General features: G+C 35.5%; 1 protein-coding gene across 5 annotated transcripts in view; it reads left to right on the top strand.

Annotated features, from left to right (window-relative positions):
- DIAPH2 (diaphanous related formin 2) overlaps positions 1–27,060 on the top strand; it is a 956,101-nt gene that overhangs the window by 279,940 nt on the left and 649,101 nt on the right. For all 5 annotated transcript variants that reach the window (XM_035725382.1, XM_027607475.1, XM_035725381.1 and 2 more), the window contains 3 exons: positions 4,772–4,876; positions 8,249–8,584; positions 10,778–10,892. In XM_035725382.1, coding sequence (XP_035581275.1) covers positions 4,772–4,876; positions 8,249–8,584; positions 10,778–10,892 — 556 coding nt within the window. The remainder of the gene's footprint in view (positions 1–4,771; positions 4,877–8,248; positions 8,585–10,777; positions 10,893–27,060) is intronic.

The following is a 27,060-nucleotide window of genomic DNA, read 5'->3' as shown; positions in this document are numbered from 1 at the left end:
AGTTTTTCCACATTTAGGATGATATTAGCTGTGGGTCCTTCATATAAAGTCCTTATGATATTGAGGTATGTTTCCTCTATCTCTACTTTGTTGAGGTTTTTTATCAAGAATGGATCCAGTACTTTGTCAAATGCTTTTTCTGCATCTATTGAGAGGATCATATGGTTGTTATCCTTTCTTTTATTAAGGTGGTGTATCACATTGATTGATCTGTGAATATTGAACCACCCTTGCAATTCAGGAATAAATCCCACTTGATTGTGGTGAATGATTTTTTTTAATGTATGTTGGATTCGTTTTGCTAGTATTTTGATGAGAACTTTTGCATCCATGTTCATTAGGAATATTGGTTATATATTCTCTTTTTTAGTGGGATGTTTGTCTACTTTTGGAATTGAGGTAATACTGGCCTCATAGAATGAGTTTGGAAGTTTTCCTTCCATTTCTATTTTTTGGAACGGTTTGAGAAGAATAGGTATTAACTCTTCTTTAAATGTCTGGTAGAATTCCCCTGGGAAGCCATCTGCCCCCAGTGTTTTGTTTGTTGGGAGTTTTTTGATTTCTGATTCAAATTCTTCTCTGGTTATCAGTCTGTTTAAGTTTTTTATTTCTTCCTATTTTAGTTTTGGTGGTTTATATGTGTTTAGAAATTTATCTATTTCTATTTATTTATATGTGTTTAGAAATTTATCTATTTCTATTTATCTATTTCTTCCACATTTGTCAGCATAAAGTTTTTCATAATCTCTTATAGCTGTGTTTCTGTGGTGGTGATTGTGATCTAGCCTCTCTCATTTGTGATTTTATTTATTTGGTTCCTTTCTCTTTTCTTTTTGAGAAATCTGGTAGGGGTTTATCAATTTTATTCTTTCAAGGAATCAGCTCCTAATGTCATTGATATGTTCTACTGTTTTTTTTTATTTCTATATCATTTATTTCTGCTCTAATGTTTATTATTTCCCTTCTGCTGGCTTTAGGCTTCATTTGCAGTTCCTTTTCTAGATCCTTTAGGTGTAAGGTTAGTTTGTGTATTTGAGAGTTTTTTGCTTCTTGAGGTAGGCCTATATTGATTCCCTCTTATGACAGCTTTTACTGCATCCCAAAGGTTTTAGAATGTCATGTTTTTAATCCATTCTGATAGCCTATGTCTTTTGATTGGAGCATTTAGTTCTTTGACATTCAGAATAATTATTGATAGATATGAATTTTGTGCCATTGTATTACTTGTAAAGTTGTCATTTCTGGAGATTTTCTCTGTTCCTTTCCAGTTTTTGTTACCTTTGGTCTTTCTTTCCTACTCAAAGCATCCCCTTTAATATTTTTTGCTGGGTTGGTTTAGTGGTCATGAACTTCTTTAGTCTTTGTTTTTCTGGGAGACTCTTTATCTCTCTTTCTATTCTTAATGAGATCCTTGCTGGATAGAATATTCTTAGCTGCATATTTTTTTGTTTTCAGCATGTTGAATATATCATGCCACACTCTTCTGGCCTGCCAAGTTTCTGTGGAAATGTCCATTGCTAACCTTATTTGTCTTCCCTTGTATGTTTTAGATTTATTTTCCCTTGTTGCTTTTAGGATTTTTTCCTTATCTCTATATTTTGTAAATTTTAACCATGATATGTCTTGGTGTTTGCCTGCTTTTGTTGATTTTGATCAGCATTCTCTGTGCCTTCTAGGTAAGGATTTCTGTTTTGTTCCCCAGATTAGGGAATTTTCCTGCTGTTATTTCAATTAAATTTTCTGCCCCGTTTTTCTCTCTTCTTCTTCTGAGATTCCTATAATACAAATATTATTGTGGTTTGTGGACTCTGCTAAATTCCCTAGGTCTACATTCATGATCAAACATTTTTCTTTCCTTCTTTTTAACTTCATTATTTTCCATAGCTTTATCTTCTGTATCGCTTATTTGTTCCCCTGTTTCTTCCATCCATGTGGATAATTACACACAGTGGGTTTCACATTTCGGCTATAGCATTTTTTATTTTGGCCTGACTAGTTTTTCAGTCTTTTATCTCTGTGATAAGGGACTCCCTGGTGTCTTCTGTTGTTTTCTCAAGCCAAGATAGTATCCTTATGAATTTCTCTTAAATTCTGAATCAGGTATATTACTTGTATCTGTTTCTAGTAGATCCCTGACCATGACCTTTTCTTGGTCTTTCTTTTTGGATGAGTTCCTTCATTTTGGTATTTGGTCTAGGTCTCTGTCTTCTTCTGTGTGCTAGTAAAGCCTGATATGTTTCCTGCTCATAGAGTAATAGCTTTATTATGGAGAGGTCGTATATACTCCAGCACCTGACACTTCAGGAACTGCTTCTGGTGTATGCTGTGTACACTCTGCTGCTGTTTTTTGGCTGCTCTTTCCCCAGGTCAGTCCTCTGCAGAGTTTCTTCTTGTCTCAAATGGGGAGTGTTTGGATCTTGTGCATTATGTGTTGAGTTTTTCCTAGGTGTGCTCTGGTCTGCTTGTTAAAAGAGTCATGATCCTCTTTCCATTAGAGTTGAAGCTTTGTAGTACTCTATGGTCAGTAGACTTGGTGCATGTGGGGCATTTGTGCTGGTGTTCTGGGGGTGTGCCCCCCTGCATTGGTTCTCAGGCACACTTGCCCTCGTAAAGAAGCTTCTTCAGAGCACAGTGAGGTGGGGCTTGGTGTAGGCTCCTCAGGCCTCTGCTATGTGGGGAGTTCATGCTTGCCAGTGTCTGGGAATCCCTGACAGAGGAGCGAAAAGTCTCTTCTTGTGTGTTCAGGCTTCCCTCAAATCCCTGCATTCACCCTTTATGTATCCAGGCCAGTTACCTCCCCAACAGTGCAGAGCACCTGTCTTTTATCTCAGGCACATCAGTTGAGTTTCAAAACTCATAACTTTTGGTACCTATTAAGCATGGACCCATGCTGATCCTCTGAGGAGTGTCACACCACCCTGGGGCTGGCGTCAGTTTGTCCCATAAGTGCAATTGCACCAACACGCAGGAGCTTGAAGTTTATAGTAAAGTGCAGCAGAAAGCCAGCATCCAGGTTAGTTGCCCTCAGCTGCTGTCTCTTTCCCTATGCTAAGGAACTGGGCAGCACAATGCCACCTGATGGCTCTTTTGTCCCTGGAGATGCATTGCCTCCTCTAGTAGATACACTCCAAGAAGGAGGAACTTTCTCTTCTAGTGCATCCTAGGGGATCCTCAGACTGTGCCATCTGCTCCCAGGCCTCTGCCTCCTACACAGGTGTACCACTGCATCCCCCAGGCTTCACAATGGCCAATGGCCATGGTGCAGACTTCTAAATCTTAAGTCTTTTAGCTCTGCTGGTTGTAAAAACTCATGATAATCAGCCCCTCTCATTTTCCCAGTGTATGGTTTTGGGGAAGTGTTCTTGGTATGTGATCTTCTGTATACTTTGTGCTTTCTCTCTTTCACTCTGTTTCCTCTGTCCATGATTTGGGCTCCCTCCCCTCTACAGCATCTGTAATTCTTTATTACCCTAAATCACATCTCTGTACCCCCTACCTTCCATAGTGTGGCTCTTCTCTCCCTGTAGTTGTGCAGTTTGGTCTCTCAGTCCTCTTAACGATTTCTTGAATTCATAAAGATTTGATATTCATGTGGTTGTATTTGAAGGATGAGGCAAACATTGGTTCCCCTACTCTTCCACCATCTTAACTCCTTCCCCCAACACATCATAATTTAACCTCTCATTTTCTCTCTTTTAGTATTTTATGCAGGTATTTTGGTTAAACAGCTGAAGGAGAATTCCATTTAGGCTATCCATATATCATTCTACTGTCAGATTTTGTGGAATACCACTTTTTGGATGCTAGACAATTAAGATTGCAATAGAAATATTATAATTTGTGTTAAAGTACAATCATTTGAGCATTCTAAAAGTGTATTCTCTTTTCAAGGTTAAATATAGTTACAGAGTTGAACTGCTTGATGATGAACTTTTAGGTTTCATTTTCTTTTTTTTTTTAAAGATTTTACTTATTTGTCAGAGAGAGAGAGAGAGAGAGAGCAAGAGCACAAGCGGGGGGGGGGGGGTGGGCAGCAGGCAGAGGGAGAAGCAGGCTCCCCATTGAGCAAGGAGCCCAATGCAGGACTCCATCCCAGGACCCTGAGATCATGACCTGAGCTGAAGGTAGACACTTAAACAACTGAGCCATGCAGGCATTTCTAGGTTTCATTTTCTAATTTGATAAAGTTAAATGTATAGGATGAAACATTAAAGAAAATAATTCTAAAACCTATTTTTCAATAACAGAACAGTATAAATGTCCATTATATGCAAAGAGAGACTTCTCAGTCCACCCTTTTAAAATTTTGTTTGGGGAACGCCTGGGTGGCTCAGTTGGTTCAGCATACCACTCTTGGTTTCGACTCAGGTCATGATCTCATGCATGGCAAGATGGGGTCCCAAGTCTCGCTCTGCACGCAGTGGGAAGTCTGCTTGAAGATTCTCTCCCTCTGCCCCACCCCACATACTTTGTCTGTCTCTATCTCTCTCTCTAAAATAAATAAATCTTAAAAAAAATTTTTTTTTTTGTGAAAATGGGTATTTTTTACCTCGGGTTGCTGCCATATTTCCTCTCTACTAACACCATAATCAGTAACCCACCCCAACAGGTGTGCTTAATTGTTATGAAAGTGATCTGGAGCTTTGATTTTCTGAATGACCTGGGAATTCAATAAAGCAAAAAACATTCCACTTATCTAATACATAAAGTTGTTTAAAACTTTCTCAAAACTATGTTATTAAGTGTACATTTATGGTGGTGATCATTGCAGTTTGATGAAGAATTCACAGCTCGACAGGAAGCTCAAGCTGAACTTCAAAAACGAGAAGAAAAAATTAAAGAGCTTGAAACAGAAATCCAGCAACTTCGAACCCAGGTAATGAAAGAAGGTATAGACTTTATGTCATGTCGTAGTGAGTTTGATGGTAGAAAATTATCTTGTTAGATGCAAGGAAAAATGTGACCAGAAGCAGACTTTTTGGCAGTTTTGCATTTTAGTTGAAATAACTCTACAGATTTAATTTTCCAGGACAATAAATAATTTTACTGTTTGGGTAAAAATAAGGTATTAGTTGCTTAAACTTCCCTCAATAGTTTTAATGGAATATATTACACAATCAAGAATGTTTAGGAGCAAAAATTTTTTGATGATTTGAAAAGTTGGATGCATAATTTCAAAACCTAGAAATTTTGCATTTCCTCCTGCATCACCTATGATGAGAAGCACTCATATACACTCAAGATCTTAGTTATGGTGTCTAAACTTTAGAACTGATTAAGTCCTCTCAACACCTTATTTTTATTTTTTTAAATACCCTCGGCACTTTTTATGTTTTAAATGGTTATTAAGAAATGGAAGATTATCAGTGTTGTTGAGAATAATTTCCTTTTTCTGTGTATGCGTTTTCTTTTTAGTTTTTACTATGCATTTTAACCTACAAAGCCCATTAATGAAAACAATGATTGAGAAAATAAAATGGAAGAAAAAAATGTTCATTAAAACACAAAATTCAGCCACATAAATTTTGACAGTCTCTTTGGCTTTATTAAATGATTTATGAATTTGGCATCATTCCATTTAGTAAGCAGAGGGGAATTCCAGGGGGTTGTATAAAATGAAAGGTTTTTATGAAAAGAGGGTGGGGCAACAAGTTATTAGGGAAAGGAAAAGATCTTTTAGGCCCTGCCACTTTCCCTTAGGGGGAAAGCAAGAGGTCTTATGCAGATTACTTTATCTACCATTACGGGCTGGAGAGGACTTCTGTGGCTGACATATTGTCTGTTGATTTAAAAGTTCCTGACTCACCTGTTAAGACTATTTCTTGGGGATGTTGAAACTGCAGTTAGATTATGTATTAAGCTCTGGTTTGGGGACTCAGCCTAACTGATGCCATTTGGGGCCTGTGTTTTTTTTTTTTTTTCCCCTAACAGCTCTTAACATAGTGCATGCTCAGTAGATGTTTATTGATTGACTAGATTTGTATTCATCAGTCTACTGAGAAATGACTTCAGAAGTTACTGATGAACTCTAAATTATTCAGTTCAATGCCTTTCATACCCTTAGTCTGTTTCACTTACCTATAATATTTGATAATTTCTTTCATTAAGTCATTCTCCTTTTTTGTATCATCTGCCTTCCCTTTTCACATCTCTGAGAACTCAGTTTCTTTTTGTTTTTGCGCCCCCCCAGATGGTGACATTCCTCACTGTCACCCTACCACAAGGCCTTACTATTTAGTGAGTAGTTGCTTATTTATTATTAATTTAACTGATCTGTAAAAAAGCAGAGTCACACAGTCCTTTCTAGTGTACCCAAAATTGTGCCAAATACTAAATTATTCATTAGCTATATTCAAATTCTCAATACTCTATTGTAGCCTAATTTAATTGTTGCATTCCTAATTGTTCATGAGAGGGAAGAGAAGGGCTGATATGATTTGATTTTTAAAGGCTGGTGGCATTTATTTGAGATTCTTTATTAAATTTGTGAAACATGCATTTAACTTGAGTAAAATCCTCTGTTAAAAGGGATAGCATTTTTATGGCTCCCCAAGTTTCATATCATAGATATGATCTAATGGAGTAAAAATTTGATGTTAACAAATATAATTTTGCTCTCTTTCAATAAAAAAATGGATATACATTTTACCTTTCAAAGTATTCAACAAATCTATTTATACATAAAACTTGTAAATTACTAATTTCTTAAACTTTTCAGAAAAATTATTTTGATTTTCTCTATAATTTCTTTGATCTCAATCAAGATCATAAAAATCTGTTTTCTATAATTTTGCTACATTAAAAGTAAAATGAAAATAATTTTGCATATTGTAATACTTACTAATTTCAGGAGAGGATTGCATTCCAGAGGAGGATTGTTATTTGTTGAGTATATAAATACTTTAGTTGCATATATGTATATACACACATAAACATCATACATATGAATAAAAATATTGGAAAGTGCATATTAAATATTATGAGAAATGTTTCCATGATTCTATGATTGTTAATTTTTAATATGCTTATACATAGGTCAGTCCTTTAAATTGATTATTCTTAAAATATGCTTCAACTTATTTTGTAAAGCCATTTCTAAGTTTAGTTAGTACTTTTAAGTACTCCAACTTGGAAATTCATATTAGTAAAGAAAGAAGACTTTCTTCCCAAATAAAAATAACACTATGCCAAGAAATTTTATTAATTTTAAACTTTTCTTTCAGTTCATCTAATGTCATATCTTGATTACAAATACATCTGTTCATTGGTAGGATTTTCTTAGGAATGTTTATAATAACCAACTTCACTTTAATATTCATTTATTTTAGAAGTGAACCATTGTAACCAGCAATGGTTTAAAGAAACAGGTACAGATTAACTTAAAAAGTAAACAGTTTGCAATGAGATACAGTCCTTCATCTGTTATCCATTATCATTAGAGAATGAGGTTGAAGTCAATTTCTTATGGTAGAAGTAAGTTATACTGTCCTCATCATCCAGTCCGTGTGAATTAATCTTTTCATGGCAAGTGACTCCATGAGGAGATAGACTGCTATAGTGGAAAGAGGACTGCATTAGGTATAAGAACAACCCACATTCAAATTTAACCACATTTCAGACTCCGCTACCTTTGGTTAGTCATTTAACCTTTTTGTAGTTACGTTTTTTCTCATCTATAAGCAGTGAGATAAAGTTTAGATTAAAAATGCCCTACTTACTTTACAGGGTTATAATAACAATGAAAAGAAATAATAGCTGTAAAAACATTGATAAACATATATTACCACGCAAATGGATGTTACTCAGTATTAATTATTGGTACTAGAAGACTGCTAAGTTACTGGTGCTATGTGATAGACTGTGTAAAGCTAATTGGCTCCAAGGGAATTAGACCTATGATTGTATTAATTATCCTATATTCAAACCAACTAGTCTAATAGGCTCAAGCCACTTCAGTACTTCTTTGCATGTATTTATAATGATAGGTAATTTTTCATTATTTTGGAGAGGTGTTTCACAAAACTTTGAGGATGCCAACTTTTATAGTGTGTTAGCAGAAGTAGTCCTTGTACAGAGTTTATAATGCTTATCAAAAATCTATGGGAGTTTTTTGTTACTGTTAAGTCCTTTGATGTTACTAAATTAAATAAAGTGTATGTAATCTTGAACCCCCAATGTCTACTGATAAGTTTTCTTTGCTGTTATATTTTACTGTAAGCTTTTAAACATTGTATTACATATGTTTCAGGGACATGGACTCTCAGGTTCATCAGGAATTCCAGGTCCTCCTCCACCACCTCCACTGCCAGGTGGTGGGTCATCCCCACCACTACCACCTCCACCAGCACCACCTCTACCTGGAGGAACTCTCCCTCCTCCTCCACCTCCTTTACCTGGAATAATGGGTATACCACCACCACCACCACCACCACCACCACCTTTGTTTGGGGGACCTCCTCCACCACTTCCCCTTGGAGGAGGAATTCCTCCTTTCCCAGAAGCAGCACTTGATTTGCCTTATGGGATGAAGCAGAAAAAAATATATAAACCTGAGGTGCCCATGAAGAGAATCAATTGGTCAAAGGTGATTATGACTATGACTAGACTAGAGTATTTGACCAGATATTTTATGACTAGATTATTTTTGGCTTTGTCCAGCCATAGTTGATCATTAAGATGTGAATAACTGTTGCTCCATATAAGTACTGTATAATACTTGAGAAGATGACTGCTGACTTATGCTTTCCTTTGTGAGTTCACCATCTTATGTTTATCTTTCAGTCTAGTACCCTGTGAATTGGAAACTCCACAGATAATTGGAAATTAATGTAGAAGTCAAAAGGAAAACCAAAGTGAAAATGGTGCTAGAGAATAATATATAAAATATATCACCAAATGAAACATGATTTTGATTCTTGTACTGTTTTAAGTACTACAACATTCTTAAATATAATCTTTATTATTACTGAGCCTTTTTATCTTAGTTATTTTTGTTCTTAGAGAGTTTTTTTTGTTTTAGATTTTTTTTAAAGATTTTTATTTATCAGAGAGAGAGAACACGAGCAGGGGCAGAGGGAGAGGGACAAACAGACTCCCCACTGAGCATGGAGCATGATGCAGGGCTCAATTCCAGGACCCTGAGATCATGACCTGTGCTGAAGTCAGACACTTAACTGACTGAGCCACCCAGGCGTCCCTTTTTTGTTTTAGTTTTAAATATTTAGATAGTATGGAATAGTTGGCAGCATTCTGTCACTACAGAATAACCTAATTATTTTTTTAATGTAATTTATGAGGTTTTTTTCTTTTGAATGTTATTTTGCTTTTTTTTTTCTTTCCTTGAGAGAGAGAGAATGCGAGGGGGGTAGAGGTAGAAGGAGAGAGAAAGTGAGAGAAAGAATCTTAAGCAGGCTCCATGCCTGAGCCTGACATGGAGCTTGATCTCATGACCCTGAGATCATGACCTGACCTGAAATCAAGAGTTGGACACTTAACTGACTGAGCCACCCAGGCACTTCTATTTTGCTTTATTATTATAAGAATATGTCTCGTAAAAAGCTTCTTATCAAGATTGACACAGTCCCTGTTCAGTAGGAACTAATCTAATGAACATACTTAGAGTGAAATATGACAGTATCTACATAGTAAATTGGTTTGACCAGAATCATGGTTAAACCAGTATTTAACTTAAGACTATACTTATGCTTTGCTCATAAATGAGGTACAAATGTTTTTGGAATGTAGTTATTTTTTATTAGGTACAGTCCACCAAACTATAGGATCCAGATGCTGTTGGTCCAGTTGTCTCTATGTATAAATTTAATGATATGTTCAGTTAATATTTCAGCATACAGTGAAATGGTACTAATACAACACAAAGCATCATGATGTACTGGAAAATGTACAGTTCTAATCTTGGGTTTCGATGTAGTGGTTAAGAGCACAATTCTCTGGAGCATCACTGCCTGGGTTTAATTCCCCTCTTTGCCATTTACTAGTTGGACAGCCACTTAAACTTTCTGGGGCTGTTTCCTCATCTTTAACATGGAGATAATAATAGGTCCTGCTTCAAGGGATTATTATAAGGGTTAGATTACATAATATATGCAGATCACTTAAAACTGCACCTGACACATTATAGGAGGTATGTAAGTTGTCAGCTATTATGGTTATTACCTTCACCCTGGTCAGTAAACATGGAGAATTAATTCACTTTTCTGAATTTTAGTTTCCTCGTTTTTAAAAATCCAGGAGGAGAAAAAAAATATATGTGAATTGGGGGAGGGATTTACTAAACTATTTTTAAGATTCCTTCCAGAAGACTTTTTTATTTATTTTTATCTTTTTATTTTTTTAAGATTTTATTTATTTGACAGAGAGAGACAGCGAGAGAGGGAACATAAGCAGGGGGAGTGGGAGAGGGAGAAGCAGGCTTCCCACCGAGCAGGGAGCCCGATGCAGGGCTTGATCCCAGGACCCTGGGATCATGACCTGAACTGAAGGCAGACGCTTAATGACTGAGCCACCCAGGTGCCCCCAGAAGACTTTTTTAAATGTAATTTGCTATATGGCTAATTGCTGTTGTGTATCTTTTTTGTACACCAATAGAATTCTGGGACTTCCCCAATGAATATTTACTTAAATGTTATTTTGATAGATCCTGAAATTGATTTAGTAGGTAGATAAATAAAGGAACTATCAATTTTGGTGAAATTGAATTCTTTGAAGAATTAAATATGAATAATTTAGATACTTATCTTCGTTATTTTTGTTTCAGATTGAACCCAAAGAATTATCTGAGAACTGTGTCTGGTTAAAAGTTAAGGAGGACAAGTTTGAAAATCCTGATCTCTTTGCAAAATTGACACTGAATTTTGCTACCCAGATAAAAGGTACATCTTATTTTTTAAGTAACCTTCACATTTAAAGGGTTCTTGAGTGACTCCAGAGACGACTGTTTGTTATAAACACGTTTTTTAATTAAAAAAGGTAAAAATGCTTACATCACAGTATTCATATAGTAAAAATAATTTAAAAAAGGATGCATGATAAGCTTATCCCTTTAATTCCAGACTTACAGCTTCTTCCCCAGAGAAAACCACTGTTACTATTTTCTAACATTGCCTCCTAGAAATAGTCTGTGCTTCTAGATGCATATGTGTATTTATCATTTTTTTGTTTTTTACTTCTTGCTGTTTTTACTTTATATACTTGGATGTTATCCATAATAGCTTGCGTTCATCTACTATGTTCCTTTGGCATACTGCATAGAATTTGTTGGTATGGACTTATCCTAGTATATTTAACCAGTCTCCAGTGAATGGGTATTTAGATTAATTCCAGTATTTTTGGTATTTCAAACAATGCTGGGATAAATGTGTATCTGCATATACCTTTGTGCACATAAGATCTATTTGTAGGACAAATTCTAGAAGTGAAATTCCTGGACAGAATGCTGTGTACATTTATAATTTTGATATATATTACCAAATTGCTTTCCAAAGAACTTGTTTCTTTAGTGGCACCTACAATATATTTGAGTATCTGTTTCCCTGCAACGTTTGTCCATCTCAGAGGTGAAAATGGTAAATCATCCATGTTGTAATTTTGACTTCTTAAATTTGGAGTGAAGGTGAGCAGCTTTTATTACATTCAGAGGCAATTTTTATTTACTCTTCTGTGACCGTCTCCCTCCAGTTCTTTGCACATTTTGTAGTGAGCAATTGTTCTTTTACGTCTCCATGTTTTTTTTTTTTTTTAAGATTTTATTATTTATTTGACAGAGACACAGCGAAAGAGGGAACACAGGCAGGGAGAATGGGAGAGGGAGAAGCAGGCTTCCTGCCAAGCAGGGAGCTCGATGCCGGGCTTGATCCCAGGACGCTGAGATCATGACCTGAGCCAAAGGCAGACGCTTAATGACTGAGCCACCCAGGCGCCCCTCTCCATGTTTTTTGTATTGAGTCCCACAAGAATCATAGATTTCATGAAATTTTAGAGTTAGTCTGGACCGTAGAAATGATTAAGTCTGGACTCTATTTTACAAATGAAGAAAATTACGTTTGAGACATACAGATAACTATAAAATCCATTAGAGAGTTTCTAAAGGTAGTATGATATAGTGGAAAAAGCCTGAGGAAATGGAGTCACACTTATTTGCATTTCAACTGTAATACTTGTAACCTCTGAGACTGAATTTTCTCATCCATAAAATGAGTAGACTAATGTTTATCTAGTAGTGTTGTGAGAATTAAATAAGGTTATATATTTAAAGCACCCAGCACAGTGTTTAGTATAGTAGGCACTTAAGAAATATTAATTCCCTTTTCCCTTTCATTTAACATGATGCTGTGTATGTGTGTGTGTGTTTTGCCTTAGTTGTTGACACTTAATCGAGCTGTTAATTCAGCAAGAGAATTTCCTGCTCTTCTGAGCAGCACTTGATAGAGCCAATCAGTTATAATAGAAGCAATTCTTACTGCAGCTGCTAAAACCTAATAAAAATTATATGAAGGCTCTCATCTACTCACTGCTAAGAACACTGAATTCTTGTTCTTCTTAGCTCTGATTCTCTGAATTTTATGTGTGACACTAGTACTATTTCTATTTTCCTAATTTTGAATATTTGAGTACAAATCAGGTCAGGAGTGCCTTTCAGTAATATTACTTTTACTAAGATTTATTTTTCAAAGGGACATTTAAAGGAACAGTTAAGCATCATAGCATATTCCAGACATAAATAACATAGCCAAAACAAATTTTAATGATACAACTTTCCCATTTATTTCAATGACACTTGGTAACTGTTGATTGACCTTATTATAACCGCTAAAGTTCCTTGTCACTTGCAGGGTCTTGATTCATAATTTGGCCAGTAGGTGGCGGGATCAGTAAGAAATCAGGAGGCTCTGGCTCCAGTGAACTCCAAGCACACTTCCCTGGCTTTCCTAGTTCCAGGAAGCCCTTTCTTTCCCATTTTGCTGTTGTTTGCCACTCACTCAGTTGCATTCCGGAAGGAGGAACACACTCATTGTTTCTAAGGCCTATTTCCAAAGCTCTTAGACCCAGTGTTCCAAAACCTCTGAGAATTTTCTCCTATTGCAAGGGGTTTGGAGAGCTCATTTCTTGTTCTTTCTAAATGCACTGAAAGCATTACTAGTCTATGTTAAGAAAATATTTAACTTAGGAGTTCAGAGTACTTCAGGTTGATGAATAGAAAGTTTTTTTTTTTAAGATTTATTTAAGAGAGGGAGAGAGCACGAGATGGGACAGCGGAGGGGGAGAGAGAGAGAGAGAGAGAGACAGAGAGAGAGAGAGAGAGAGAGAGAGAAAGAGCCCTCAAACAGACTCCCTGCTGAGCTGGAGCCAGACATGGGGCTTGATCCTAGGATCCTGAGATCATGACCTGAGCTGAAATCAGGAGCTGGTGCTTAATCTGTGACTGAGCCAACTAGGCACCCAGAAAGAAGTTTTAAAATACCTCTGATTCCTATAATATTTACATGTGTAAATACTTAATATGTGTAATTACCATCAAATTATACTTTCTATTTGAATTAAAGTTAGGTGATTTTTAATTTTCTATTAATAACCAAATTATTTCTAATTTAGGAGAGACTGTACCTCTCATTTAATTTAATTTATATCATCTAGTGAAGGAGAGAGCAAGAGGTACACTACATTTAGTAAAGTTGTATTAAATGCTAACACAGATAATTTTTTACATAGGAACGCAGGATGGGAATATAGTTAATTTTTAGTAGGACCAATGAAGATCCCATAGGTGGTATAATTTGAGCTGGGCCTTGAAATTTAAGTAGAATTTTAATAGGAAAAGAAGGGAAGAAGACATTCTAATCAGAGAACACCATTAGAAAAGTATGGAGGTGGAATGAGGTACATACTGGGCGAGGTGCAGCTGTTGAAAGCACAGCCTATTGAGTTGGGACTTGGAGGTGAAACTGGTAAGGTGAACTTCATAGTGAAGAAATGGGGTTTTGTACTTTAAGCATTAGTGGCACAGTAATTTGATTATAAACTATTGAGGAGGCCTTTGGCAGACAGATAGGTGATGGGAATTCACAGGTACATGATAGAGCATTGGTTGTGAATAAATTACCAGTGGTTTAGGCAAGATATGAGGATATCCTGATTAGTATGAATTCTTAATCTCGAAGGTCTTCTAGTTCCCAAATTCTGTGTTCCCATGATTAATATGTAGGTTCTTACAAGCTTAATGTTGCTATGTGACAAAATATATCTCACAATGCTCTCTGGTTTAATGAAAAAATATGTATATATTAGATGCAGCTTCAAAAGACCCTATTAGTACTTTTGAATATATATTATATATGTAACTGTTAGAATTTGTATCTGTTCTAGTTTAGTATTCAATTTGATGATATTTGGGGCCATATAAACATCAAGGCTACAAAAATAGTATCATTTTCCTTAAAAATCTGTAGTAATTATAGATAACAGTGATACTACATAAGAATTAAAGTAATGATGGTTAATATTAACTAAACTTAAAATAATAATAAAATGTAGGTTATAACTGCAAATTCTAATTAGAATTTCAAGGGTTCTCTAGAGGCTTCAGGAAGAACAAAAATTGCATGGAAGTTGTAAGCAGTTTCTTTGGTTTTAATGTTGCTTGGAGGAAATATAAAAAATAAACATAAAAGGTTAATAAAATTTAGCTTCTTCAATAATATATTTCTGTGGTATAATTTAGCTTTAATAATAACAGAAAATTGAGGTGCTATAAATATTTCAGATGCATATAAATGCCATTTTGCAATGCTTGAGATATTGGGCATAGCTTCAAAATTATGGTGGAATGGAGTTTAAAGATGTATTTATGTAAAAGCACTTTTCCTCTAGGATCATATTTTAAATTGTGTTTCTTAGTCATTGAATCAGCTAGCTGCTTTTGACCATACCCGCCCTTGTTTGGTTGCTTAATAGAGTCTTTATTATGTTTGGTGAAGCAATGAAAAAACAAAAGGGTGGTAAAATCTAATTCATCTCTGTCTTCATCATATAGAAATTCTTAGAATTGACTTGAAAATAATGAGATGTCTATCTCAGAGTGCACACTTCTACAAAATAGTGCTAAAGTGTGCTGAGAGACTTGGTGTCCTAACAAATAATTTGTCATCTTAATGACACAGTATGCATGTTCTGTACTATAAGCTTTTAATATATATGGAAACAAACCGAGAAGGCTTAAATCTTTCAGGCAGCCAACTAACCACCATATATACCTTATATAATTTAACGTATGATGAACATACACTCCTTTCCAATTGGCATGTTCTAGAATCAAACAATTACCTCCTTTATGTAGAAGAGGGAACAAGGAATTTGTGAGTCAGAGATGCAAGCCATTATTTAATTATAAGAATCGCTATTTGTAGAGAGCAATTGAGACACTGTAGCTTCATTTTCTAAATGAGTAGGCATCAAAATGGCTCTATTTTTACATATTGGTGATAGTGTGGTGATTGTGCTACTTCTACCACTAATACCATCACTACTAATAGCAATAATAGCACATTTATTAAGCATTTACTATGTCCCAAGAGATGCATAAACATTTTAAATTCATATTTCATTTAATCCTCACACCAACCCTAGATACTATTATTGTTGTTTTATAGGTGGAGAAACTGAGGCTATGGGAGATTAAACAGTATGTCTATTTTACATAGCTAACAAGTGGCAAAGCTGAGGTTTGAACCAAGATTTGTTCTTAATCTCTTACTTATGTTGTAGCAGTGGCTTTAAAAATTTATTTTTATTTATTTTTTTAATATTTTAATTCTCATATAATTAACATACAGCATATTAGTTTCAGGTGTACAATATAGTGATTCAGCAATTCTATACATTACTCAGTGCTCATCATAAGTATACTCTTAATCCCTGTCACCTGTTTTACCCATTCCCCCCCCACCTCCCCTCTGGTAACCCTCAGTTCTCTAGTTAAGAGTCATAACAATGGCTTTTAATGGCTATTAAGCCCTTAGTAATTTGTGTGTTTTGTTGCATAGGTCACTGATCCTTTCTTTTCTTTTTTTTTTTAAAGATTTTATTTATTTATTTGACAGAGACACAGCGAGAGAGGGAACACAAGCAGGCATGGGAGAGGGAGAAGCAGGCTCCCCGCTGGGCAGGGAGCCCGATGTGGGGCTTCATCCCAGGACGCTGGGATCATGACCTGAGCCGAAGGCAGACGCTTAATGACTGAGCCACCCAGGCACCCTAAAGATTTTATTTATTTATTTGACAGAGAGACACAGCGAGAGAGGGAACACAAGCAGGGGCAGTGGGAGAGGGAGAAGCAGGCTTCCCGTTGAGCAGGGAGCCCGATGCGGGGCTCGATCCCAGCACCCTGGGACCAGGACTGAGTGGAAGGCAGACGCCCAACAACTGAGCCACCTAGGCGCCCCTCACTGATCCTTTCTTAATGCTATAGTTTCACATACATTATCTTGTGAAGTATGTAATCCTATTATCCTGACACTGAAGACAGTTCTTTAGAGCTTAAACCAAAGCTGGGAAGTTGGATTTTCATGGAAGTTATTTTTTTGAAGATTTTTTAGGTGCTTTCTGCATAGAATCTATCATTTATGAGGCATTGCTATGACTTGAGGCCTATCTCTTCTCATAATGAATGAAGGAATGAGGTCTTCATGTCCTTATGCATTTCATAAGGATATATTAATGCACATAAGATATATAAAGTAATGAAATCTGTTTTTCATAGGGCTTCGGGGTTAGCTTCATAACATTATAAACACTTTGTGTTATTTTAATATGACACTTCTTAGTTATGAGTTAGTGAGACTGTCTCTATTTCATTAATTTTTGCTGATAAATATTGTATTGACTAGGCACAATAACAGGTGTTCAGTTGATAGCATTTACAATTCACACAGATACTCATTCACGTTTAGAATTATTCTTATAACTAAATTAGTTTTATTTTGGCAAACAGAAATTATAATAAAATCCAGTGGAAAATTTCAACACAGCTATATAAAACTACAAAGAGTTATGTTTTGTTCCAATTGTATATTGATGGCAGTGAATGCAGTTCCAGGCTATATCTTGCATGATATAAGAGGTAAGAAAAAGAGGTTTCTCCAATTTATGAAATATATTTAATTTAGAGAAATTCAAATGTGGTAGCTTTTCTGAGGCATTATATGTAAGTAATCCTTTTAGTCAATTAGTCCTTGTCAATGAGAATAAATTTAATTCTTTTTAATAGGTTATTCAGTAATGCATGGTTTTTACTAAGTTTTCCCTAATTTTAAACTATGCTTTCTGATATTATCATTATTGTAGTGTTCATTTATATCATTTTTGTTTTTTTGTTTTGCTTTTGTTTTTATTTTTTCCAGTTTTATTGATATAATTGACATAATATTGTATAAGTTTAGTATATACAGTATATTGATTTGATATATGTATATATTGCAAAATGATTACCACAATAACTTTAGTTAACACCCATACATCAACTACATAGTTACAATTTTTTTTCCTTGTGATGGAAAGTTTTAAGATTTACTCTCTTAGCAACTTTGAAATATACAATACAGTATGGTTAACTATAGTCATCATGCTATACATTACATCACCAGAACTTATTTATCTTATAACTGGAAGTTTGTATTTTAAAAAATTTTTTTGTATTTTTGTATTTTTTTTTTTAGAGAGGGGGAAGGACGGCGAAGAGTAGAGGGAGAGGGAGAAAGAATCTTAAGCATGCTCCGTACCCAGTGTGGAGCCTGATGTGGGGTTCGATCTCAACAGCCCTGAGATCATAACCTAAGCTGAAATCAAGAATTGGTGTCATAACCAACTGAGCCGCCCAGGTGCCCTAGAAGTTTGTCCCTTTTGATTACCTTCACCCAGTTTCCTTACCTTCTACCTCTTACTTCTGGCAACACAAATCTCATCTTTGTTTCTATGAGCCTATCATTTTAAAACACTGTTTAACATCTTGTAAGGTAGGTGTGTTGATTGAGTGAGCTAAATTTTGTTATTAGGTGCCCTCCAGGTACTGATACTGTATAGATGACCCAAGATATCCAAGATTATAGCATAAAAAGATCACTTCCATTTTAACACATGCTTCTAGGAAGACAGTTGCCCTTGAAAACAGGTTCATATTTTTGTGTATGACTATCATGTTGAAAGAATGTTAATTTCTTACTTTATTTTTGTGGATTATGTTAGTTACCTATAGCTGTATAACAGATTACCCCAAGATTTAGCAGCTTGAAAGAACACACATTTATTTTCTCAGTTTCAGGAATCTTGGCAGAACTTAGCTGAGTCCTCTGCCTCAAGGTTCATCACAAGGCAGCATATAAAGTGCTGTCAGAGTTGTGGTCTAATATGAAAGCTTGAATGGGGAATAATCATTCTTAAGCTCACCCATATGATTTTGGGCAGCATTCAGTTTCTTTAGGGCTACTGGGCTAAGGGTTTCCATTTTTTCTTTGCTTGCTATTGTCCAAAGGGTCCCCTCAGTTCCTTGTCTCCAAGGCCTCTCAGTAGTGCCACTTACAAAAAGCAGTTTGTTTCATCAAAGAGCACACACCAGGAAGGAGTGAATTAGAAATGAAAGCAAAAAGGAACTCAGTCTTTTGTAGCCTAATTTTACAATTAGAAGCAATTAACTAGGTCTAGCCCTCATACACACATGGAGAGGGGATTACTCAAAGGCACGAAGACCAGGAGGCAGGGAGCCTTTGGGAACCATTGAAGAAGCTGCCTACCACATGGATATATACTATTTTATTTCTCAGCAATTACAAGTGCTACAACATCTCCTTGATGACTTCAACAGAATCCTAACTGGTTTGTGCATTTAGTTTTGTTTCCTTGTGATCAGTTTTCTACAGCCTAATCAGAATTGTCTTTCTTAAAGTGTAAATTAATATAGCACTCCCATGCTTGGAATATTTCACTACTTATTATCTTTATGGGGACATCTAAATTCTTCCTCCTGTGTTTCAAGGTCATTTGCCTCTTCACTCCCCCTAAATTGTCTTTAGATTGAACTCTTTTGTTCCTGGAACCAGAGACACTTAGAAGACTTTGCAACTTCTTTCTGAACACACCTTCATCAGTTCTTCATTTGGCCTCTATTTAGATTACATTTCCATCAGAATGTAGTCTTCACAGTATATTATAATTGTCTTTACTCATTTGTGTCCCCCATCAGATACTGACATTCTTGCAGGTAGGCAGGAAGTATTTCCATTTTGTTTACTATTATTTCCCAGCATGTACTACAGCTTCTGGCAAGTATTAAGTGTGTTCAATGAGCACACAAATGAATTACAGTTAAGTGTACTTAGTTTCATAGTACCAAGGCAAATAAAGTATGGGTGCTAAATCAGAATGTATGCATGTAGTAGGAAATGTGCATATATTTTTTAAAAGATTCATTTATATATTTTAGAGAGAGAGAGCACAAGTGGGAGGGGCAGAGGGGGGGAGAGAGAGAGTCTCAAACAGACTCCATGCTGAGTGTGGAGCCCTATGCAGGGCTTGATCTCATGACCTCAAATTCAGGACCTGATACGAAACCAAGGGTCGGATGCTCAACCGACTGCATCACCCAGGAGCCCCAGAAATAAGTATATTTAATAATTCATTTGGTGATATATATATATAAGAGAATCTGTCTTTTGAACATCTTATGACTGAATACCAGCAATCTACATAATTCAGTCTGGCTGTGGTAGTTTGTTAATTTGCCCATTTAAGTTTTGATGATTTAGTAATTCACTTCATTTAAGTATTTATATTTATATATTTATAGTTATATATAGTTATATATATATATAAATTCTACTTTATATATTCACTTTATTTGGATGTTTATATATGTAAATTCTACCTTTTATATTAATATATAAAGCTATAAATATATACTTACGTATATAAATTCTACAGATTTTTGTTAATATTTTCAAATGTGAAAGATATGTTGTTTTTTTTTTTTTCAGTAGTGGCCTATTACTGATTTAAGCTACTTTAAAATAGGATAATTATCAGTAAATAGAAGGACCATCGATAGGAATTCTGTGAGACTGAAGATAAATACCCATAAGAGACTCATAGCAAAACTAACAATTTTAACAATTACAAGTGTTAATGTTTGTTGTATGCTTACTATATGCCAGGTATTTTGTTAAATGTTTTACATGGATTATTTAATTTTTTTATCCTATGATGTAGATACCTTTTTTGTTGCCATTTTGCAGAGAGCAAAGTAGAGCTGGAAACCAAGCTTAAGCAGGATGATTCCACAGCCCACATGCTTCACAACTTTGCTATACTTGTTGTATGAGCAAAGACATGAAGATATGGTCCATTAGAACAAGACTGAATCCACAGCCCATGCTTTATTTTTCCTCTGTAGTGTGACTGTGCCTATTAAAGCTCTATGATAAAAAAATCTCCATTCAAGATCCAGTTGTCTGTCCCATAGGATAATGATAGGCTATATATGATCATGCCTTTTGAAGTACCTTATTCTTGCGTACCCAATCCTACCTAGCTTAATGTAGAGTGTTAATGTATTTCTATTAATTGGGCCCAGTAAAAATATATTCCTAAAGTGAATGAACTAAATGAATCAATTTGCCCAATAAAAAAGTTATTTATAGTATATTGCAAAGCATATCTCCCAATATAAAGCCAGTCTAGAAAAAGTGAAACTATATTGAAGTTGGCTAAGTTCTTCACATTATGTGGTCTGTCTTTGGTTTATCTGTGGACAAATATTAATAGTAGTCTGATTTTTTCCCCACCTCTCCAACACCATTTCTTCATGCTCTTTGTCATCTCTTAATGCTGGCTTCAGGATAATATTTTTAATTTAAATTAATTTTATAGGAGCCTAAACAAAGTATGCGATGCATTCAGATGGCAAGTATAACGATTGTGGTTTATTTATATTCTTTCCATTTGAATGGTTTACTGAGATTTGACTGTGTCTGGCTTCATGTGATAAGAATAGACTGATAACATGCTCCTGGCAATATGTGAGAATGTATTGTTTTCTAGCATGTAATTGCTTTTAATAGAAGGCAATAAAAGTACTACTGTGTGACACATGGTGCTGTTAGGATATTTGTAGTTTTCTTTGAAAGGAGAAGCTGGTATGATTTAGGTGCCTTTTGTTCCAATAATAGTAATAATAAAGATGCTATCACTTCCCTCCTAGGTTTTACTTACCGTTTGTTCTTGTAGTGTCAATCAAATCACATTCTTTTGATTATTGGCATTTTTATTCTATTTCACACGCTTTTATTTTTTCAGTGATGACAAGTATTTTAGTAATTTATTATATTATCAAATGTTAAGTGTATCTACAAGATGGATCAGACTTTGGTTCTACAGTTCTCATAGTTCATAGACATTCAGTTTATTAATTTTATTACTTGATATTGAACACATTTGGTACAGAAGAACCAAGGTAACTGACACAGTAAGCACTGGACATATTACTTTGGTGTAGTGTTCTAACCAATTTAAACAGTTGGCCATAGGTAGATCTTTATGATGACAAAGGTAACTCTCAGCTATTTTATTTTTTATTTTTTTAAAGATTTATTTATTTATTAGAGAGAGAGAGAGTGCAGGGGGTAAGGGCAGTGAGTCTTAAGCAGACTCTATGCTGAGTGTGGAGCCCCACGCAGGGCTGATCCCAGGACCCTGAGATCACAACCTGAGCCGAGACCAACAGTTAATCTGCCTGAGAACATCTCCATACTATAGGGCTCTTAAATTGTTTAATATTGAAGACTTTTGAAAGTGCTTTTAAAATATAGTACCTTACCAGATTAGGATGTAGCAATATATCTTTAATATTAAGGTACTTAATAAAAGTAAGTCAACAAATTATTTTTTTTTAATTAAAAAAAATTTTTTTTAAAGACTTTATTTATTTGACAGAGAGAGACAGAGCGAGAACAGGAACACAAGCAGGGGGAGTGGGAGAGGGAGAAGCAGGCTTCCTGCGGAGCAGGGAGCCCGATGCAGGACTCCATCCCAGGACCCTGTGATTATGACCTGAGCTGAAGGCAGACACTTAACTACTGAGCCACCCAGGCACCCCAACAAATTCTTAGTTTTGCTATTTTTCAGGAACATGACTGAATATATTTTAAGTAAGCTTTATTGAGAGAGATAGTTATTTGTACAAAGCCTTTCCCTCATTATCCTAATATTACAGTATTTTTTTCACTTTGTTACCGTGCTAAGTCTATATTTCTTCATACCTTCAGAGACATCGAGGCAATTACCTTACTATTATCAACTCTCTTAGATTTAATAGTGTTTTCTTAAATACCATTATCAGTTTCCTTGCTGGGCAGATTATATTTGTGCCTCAACATATATATATATATATATATATATATATATATATATTGCATAATATTTGCTTGGGAGTTACTGCCAATAAATAAATTTACTTAGACTCTAGTTAGGACCTAATAAATTAGTAGTCTTAAGAGTTTGTTCTGATTTTTATGTATAAATGAGTAATCTTTTTAAAATAATTTAGTATTATGTGGTATATGTAGCAGCTCTCAGTTATCTGCTTTAATAGATTGGAACGAAAGTATAAAACTTCTGGGGGTATAGGCAATTAAACGTTTTTATAATGGTCTTTTTTTTATATGTCAGTAACTTTAGCTCAGGCTTATTTGTATCCTCTTGGACTAGGAATAAGAAATAAAAGAAACAGTGAGAACAACTTTCATATGGCCAGATCTAGGGCCATATGAAATCTATTGAAGATTTTTCAAAGATAATCTTAAACTTTTGTTGGCAGAGAGAAAATGGGTTCTCGGCCTTTGGGAAACATTCTATATAAGTTCTTTCTCATGCCTTAAGTTTCTCCTGGGCTATACATTGCAGAAATCCTGTATCTGCTATTGAATTCCTTCATGGTCGTAAGAAATACAATGGATTTACACTGTTTGGGGTGTTATTTTAAGTTGTAAGATTCTCTTTTTGTAGATTATTTTAATTCTCTCGTCTCTGTTTTTTGTCTCTTGCAGCAACCAGCAGTATTGTTGGTAAGAATCCAATAAAGAGCTCAGGATTCATGTGGTTAGAGCTGCAATATATGGAGTTACATATACCTATGTATAAAATTAACTCATTCATGAACTGTTGCTAGATTCAATTTGGGCTGTGAACATTCTGTTCACTGGTTACTGAGAGTAGTCTGCATTTTCACCACTTAAGCAGTTGACAACCAAGAATATACATATATGACCTGGACATTCAGCATGTATCTAAAAGAAGAGCTATAGAACCAGAAAATAGTTGACTCATAAAGCATTTGTTATATACTACAATTTTTTTGAAGTTTTTTTAACGTATATTAAATCATTTAATCCTCATGAAAGAAAACCTATGAGATAATGTTACTATCTCCAGTTCTGTAGATGAGACACTTGGGCCATGGAAAGATTAAGAGATTTGCCCAAAGGTCACCAGGACAGTAGATAGCAAAGGTGAGTTTGAACCCAGTGTTCTTAATTATTATGCAAACTGCCAGGTTCTAGGTCATTTACATGCTCTCAGTTATATAGCTGGTAATTTAGATTCCTTTTATATATTTATGAAGTATATGTCATAGAAACAGCAGTCCCATTCTATCGGCCTGATACATGCCCAAGCAGATCTGGAGTTTATTCTGGAAGCCAGAATGGATGCGATAAGCAGGGAAGAGAGTTAGTCTGTTCTGTGATATATTCTGGTTATGGGAGAACTTCCATACTATCTAGGTTTCTGTCTGAGTTGCTTCTGAATCTGAACAATATTATTCATTGGTCATCTAAATATACTTATTTTAGAATCAAATCTTGAAGGTGACATTTGCAATTTGGGTTTCCAAGGTCATTTCCAAACATATTCTAGGAAGTGACTGTGTGTAGCAGTTGTAGTCATGAAAGCATGCTTCTCTGAATGGAATCAATATGTCAACTTACCAATATACATTTTTTTATACCATTTCAAATAGATTGATTTAAAAAAGTCATTGAAAGTGTATAAACCACTTAAAAGGTTGTAGAAAACTTAATTTTATAACAATTTTAGTCAAGTTGAAATCATGGTATATCATTTTTAGTTTTTTTTTTTAAGATTTTATTCATTTATCTGAGAGAGAACGAGAGTGAGAGAACACAAGCATGGGGAGCAGCAGAGGGAGAGGGAGAAGCAGACTTCCCTCTGAGCAGGGAGCCAGATGCGGGGTTGCATCCCAGGACCCTGGAATTATGACCTGATCTGAAGACAGACACTTAACAGACTGAGCCAGCTATGAGTTAAATGAACCATCTAATAGGCTAACTGCTGTACAGAGTTTTCTGGTTGCAGACTATTTCCCAAGAAATAGTCAATGCTAATCTCTATTACTAAGCAATGACTGAAGAATCTTTTGAGACTAAATTTTAATGAAAGGTGAAATAATTTTTTATAAATCTTATAGATAAGTCTAAATTCAGTGTAAGTAAACTATAAAAGTCCTCCTTTGCCTATTTCTCTCAGACATGCACATCTCCCTTCTCTCAGTGGACCCAGATACCTGCATAATCAACATAGTGACAAATTTACATTTCACAAATCTTGTATCAACTGATGCTTGGGTATTGGGAGCTGCATTTCCATGTATAGGTATTAATAAGTAGTGACGGCCTACATAGAGACTAGTATAGTGTAGAAATGAGATAACAGCATTATTCTAGCAATTCTTCCAAGCTGCCATTGAAGCTTCTTCTTGTCTTATTTGGCCATTCAGCAAATATGTATTGAATTTCTATCATCTGCTATACACTACTAGTTTTCACAGAATGCTTATTGCTCCATTCGGCCTGTGACCCACAGAATGAATTAGCTGAATTCTCTGTGGTGGAAAGGGATTTTGTTTAGCGTGTTTTGCCATGGCAACATCCCTGTATTTCTGCACTTTCAGGCCTGCTTGCTTACTTAGAATCAAGTTAACTATTTCCTGTACTACCTTCAGGAACTTCCTAGGATCCAAATTATTTTTTATTGTTATTTAGGTATGCATAAACTGTTATATGATAAGTGAACCACTATTTGCAATGACAGGGACAGCATTTTCCAGAGACCTTCTACTTAGTTCTTCTCTTATTCGGTTATTCTCTTATTTTTGCCCTGTTTGTATCTAAGTCTTCTCATTGCTTCCTTAAACTCAATATAATCAGAAAGTTCCAGTGAACCTTAAGATTGACCTGTATTTTGAAGTTTATAAATGGGAGTGGAGAAGACAGCAATTAGAGTATCCAATCAAAGGAAAATTAAGTTTGTGATAAAGATTTTTAGGGGTGGTCCAAAACTGCTAGAACTCATACAAGAATTCAGTAAAGTGGCAGGATATAAAATCAATGCACAGAAATCAGTTGCACTTCTATACACCAACAACAAGGCAGAAGAAAGAGAAATTAAGGAGTCGATCCCATTTACGATTGCACCCAAAACCATAAGATACCTAGGAAGAAATCTAACCAAAGAGGCAAAGAATCTATACTCAGAAAACTATAGAATACTCATGAAAGAAATTGAGGAAGACACAAAGAAATGGAAAAATGTTCCATGCTCATGGATTGGAAAAACAAATATTGTGAAAATGTCTATGCTTCCTAGAGAAATCTACACATTTAATGCAATCCTTATCAAAATACCATCCACTTTTTTAAAAGAAATGGAACAAATAATCCTAAAATTTGTATGGAACCAGGAAAGACCCTGAATATCCAGAGGAATGTTGAAAAAGAAAAACAAAGCCGGTGGCATCACAGTTCTGGACTTCAAGCTCTATTACCAAGCTGTCATCATCAAGACAGTATGGTACTGGCACAAAAACAGACACACAGATCAATGGAACAGAATAGAGAGCCCAGAAATGGACCCTCAACTCTATGGTCAACTAATCTTTGACAAAGCAGGAAAGAATGTCTAATGGAGAAAAGTCTCTTCAACAAATGGTGTTGGGAAGATTGGACAGTCACATGCAGAAGAATGAAACTGGACCATTTCCTTACACCACGCACAAAAATAGACTCAAAATGGATGAAAGACCTCAATGTGAGATAGGAATCCATCAAAATCCTTGAGAAGAACACAGGCAGCAACCTCTTTGACCTCAGCCACAGCAACTTCTTCCTAGAGACATTCCCAAAGGCAAGGGAAGGAAGGGTAAAAATGAAGTATTGGGACTTCATCAAGATAAAAAGCTTTTGCACAGCAAAGAAACAGTGAACAAAACCAAAAGACAACCGACAGAATGCAAGAAGATATTTGCAAGTGACATATCAGATAAAGGGCTAGTATCCAAAATCTATGAAGAACTTAATTAAACTCAACATCCAAAGAACAAAGAATCCAATCAAGACATGGGCAGAAGACATGAACAGACATTTCTGCAAAGAAGATATCCAAATGGCCAACAGACACATGAAAAAGTGCTTAACATCATTCGGCATCAGGGAAATCCAAATCAAAACCTCAATGAGATACCACCTCACACTAGTCAGAATGGCTAAAATTAACAAGTCAGGAAATGACAGATGTTGGTGAGGATGCGGAGAAAGAGGAACCCCCCCCCACACACACACTGTTGGTGGCAATGCAAGCTGGCACAGCAACTCTGGGAAACAGTATGGAGGTTCCTCAAAAAGTTGAAAATAGAGCTACCCTATGACCCAGCAATTGCACTACTGGGCATTTACCCCAAAGATACAAATGTAGTGATCCAAAGGGGCACATGCACCCCAATGTTTATAGTAGCAGTGTCCACAATAGCCAAACTATTGAAAGAGCCAAGATGTCCATCAACAGATTAATGGGTAAAGAAGATGTGGTTATACACACACACACACACACACACACACACACACACACACACCATGGGATATTATGCAGCCATCAAAAAATGAAATCTTGCCATTTGCAACGACATGGATGGAAGTAGAAGGTATTAGG

This window comes from Zalophus californianus, chromosome X, assembly GCF_009762305.2.
Source record: "Zalophus californianus isolate mZalCal1 chromosome X, mZalCal1.pri.v2, whole genome shotgun sequence".
NCBI lineage: Eukaryota > Metazoa > Chordata > Mammalia > Carnivora > Otariidae > Zalophus > Zalophus californianus.
This window is presented reverse-complemented; position numbering and strand designations above follow the sequence as displayed.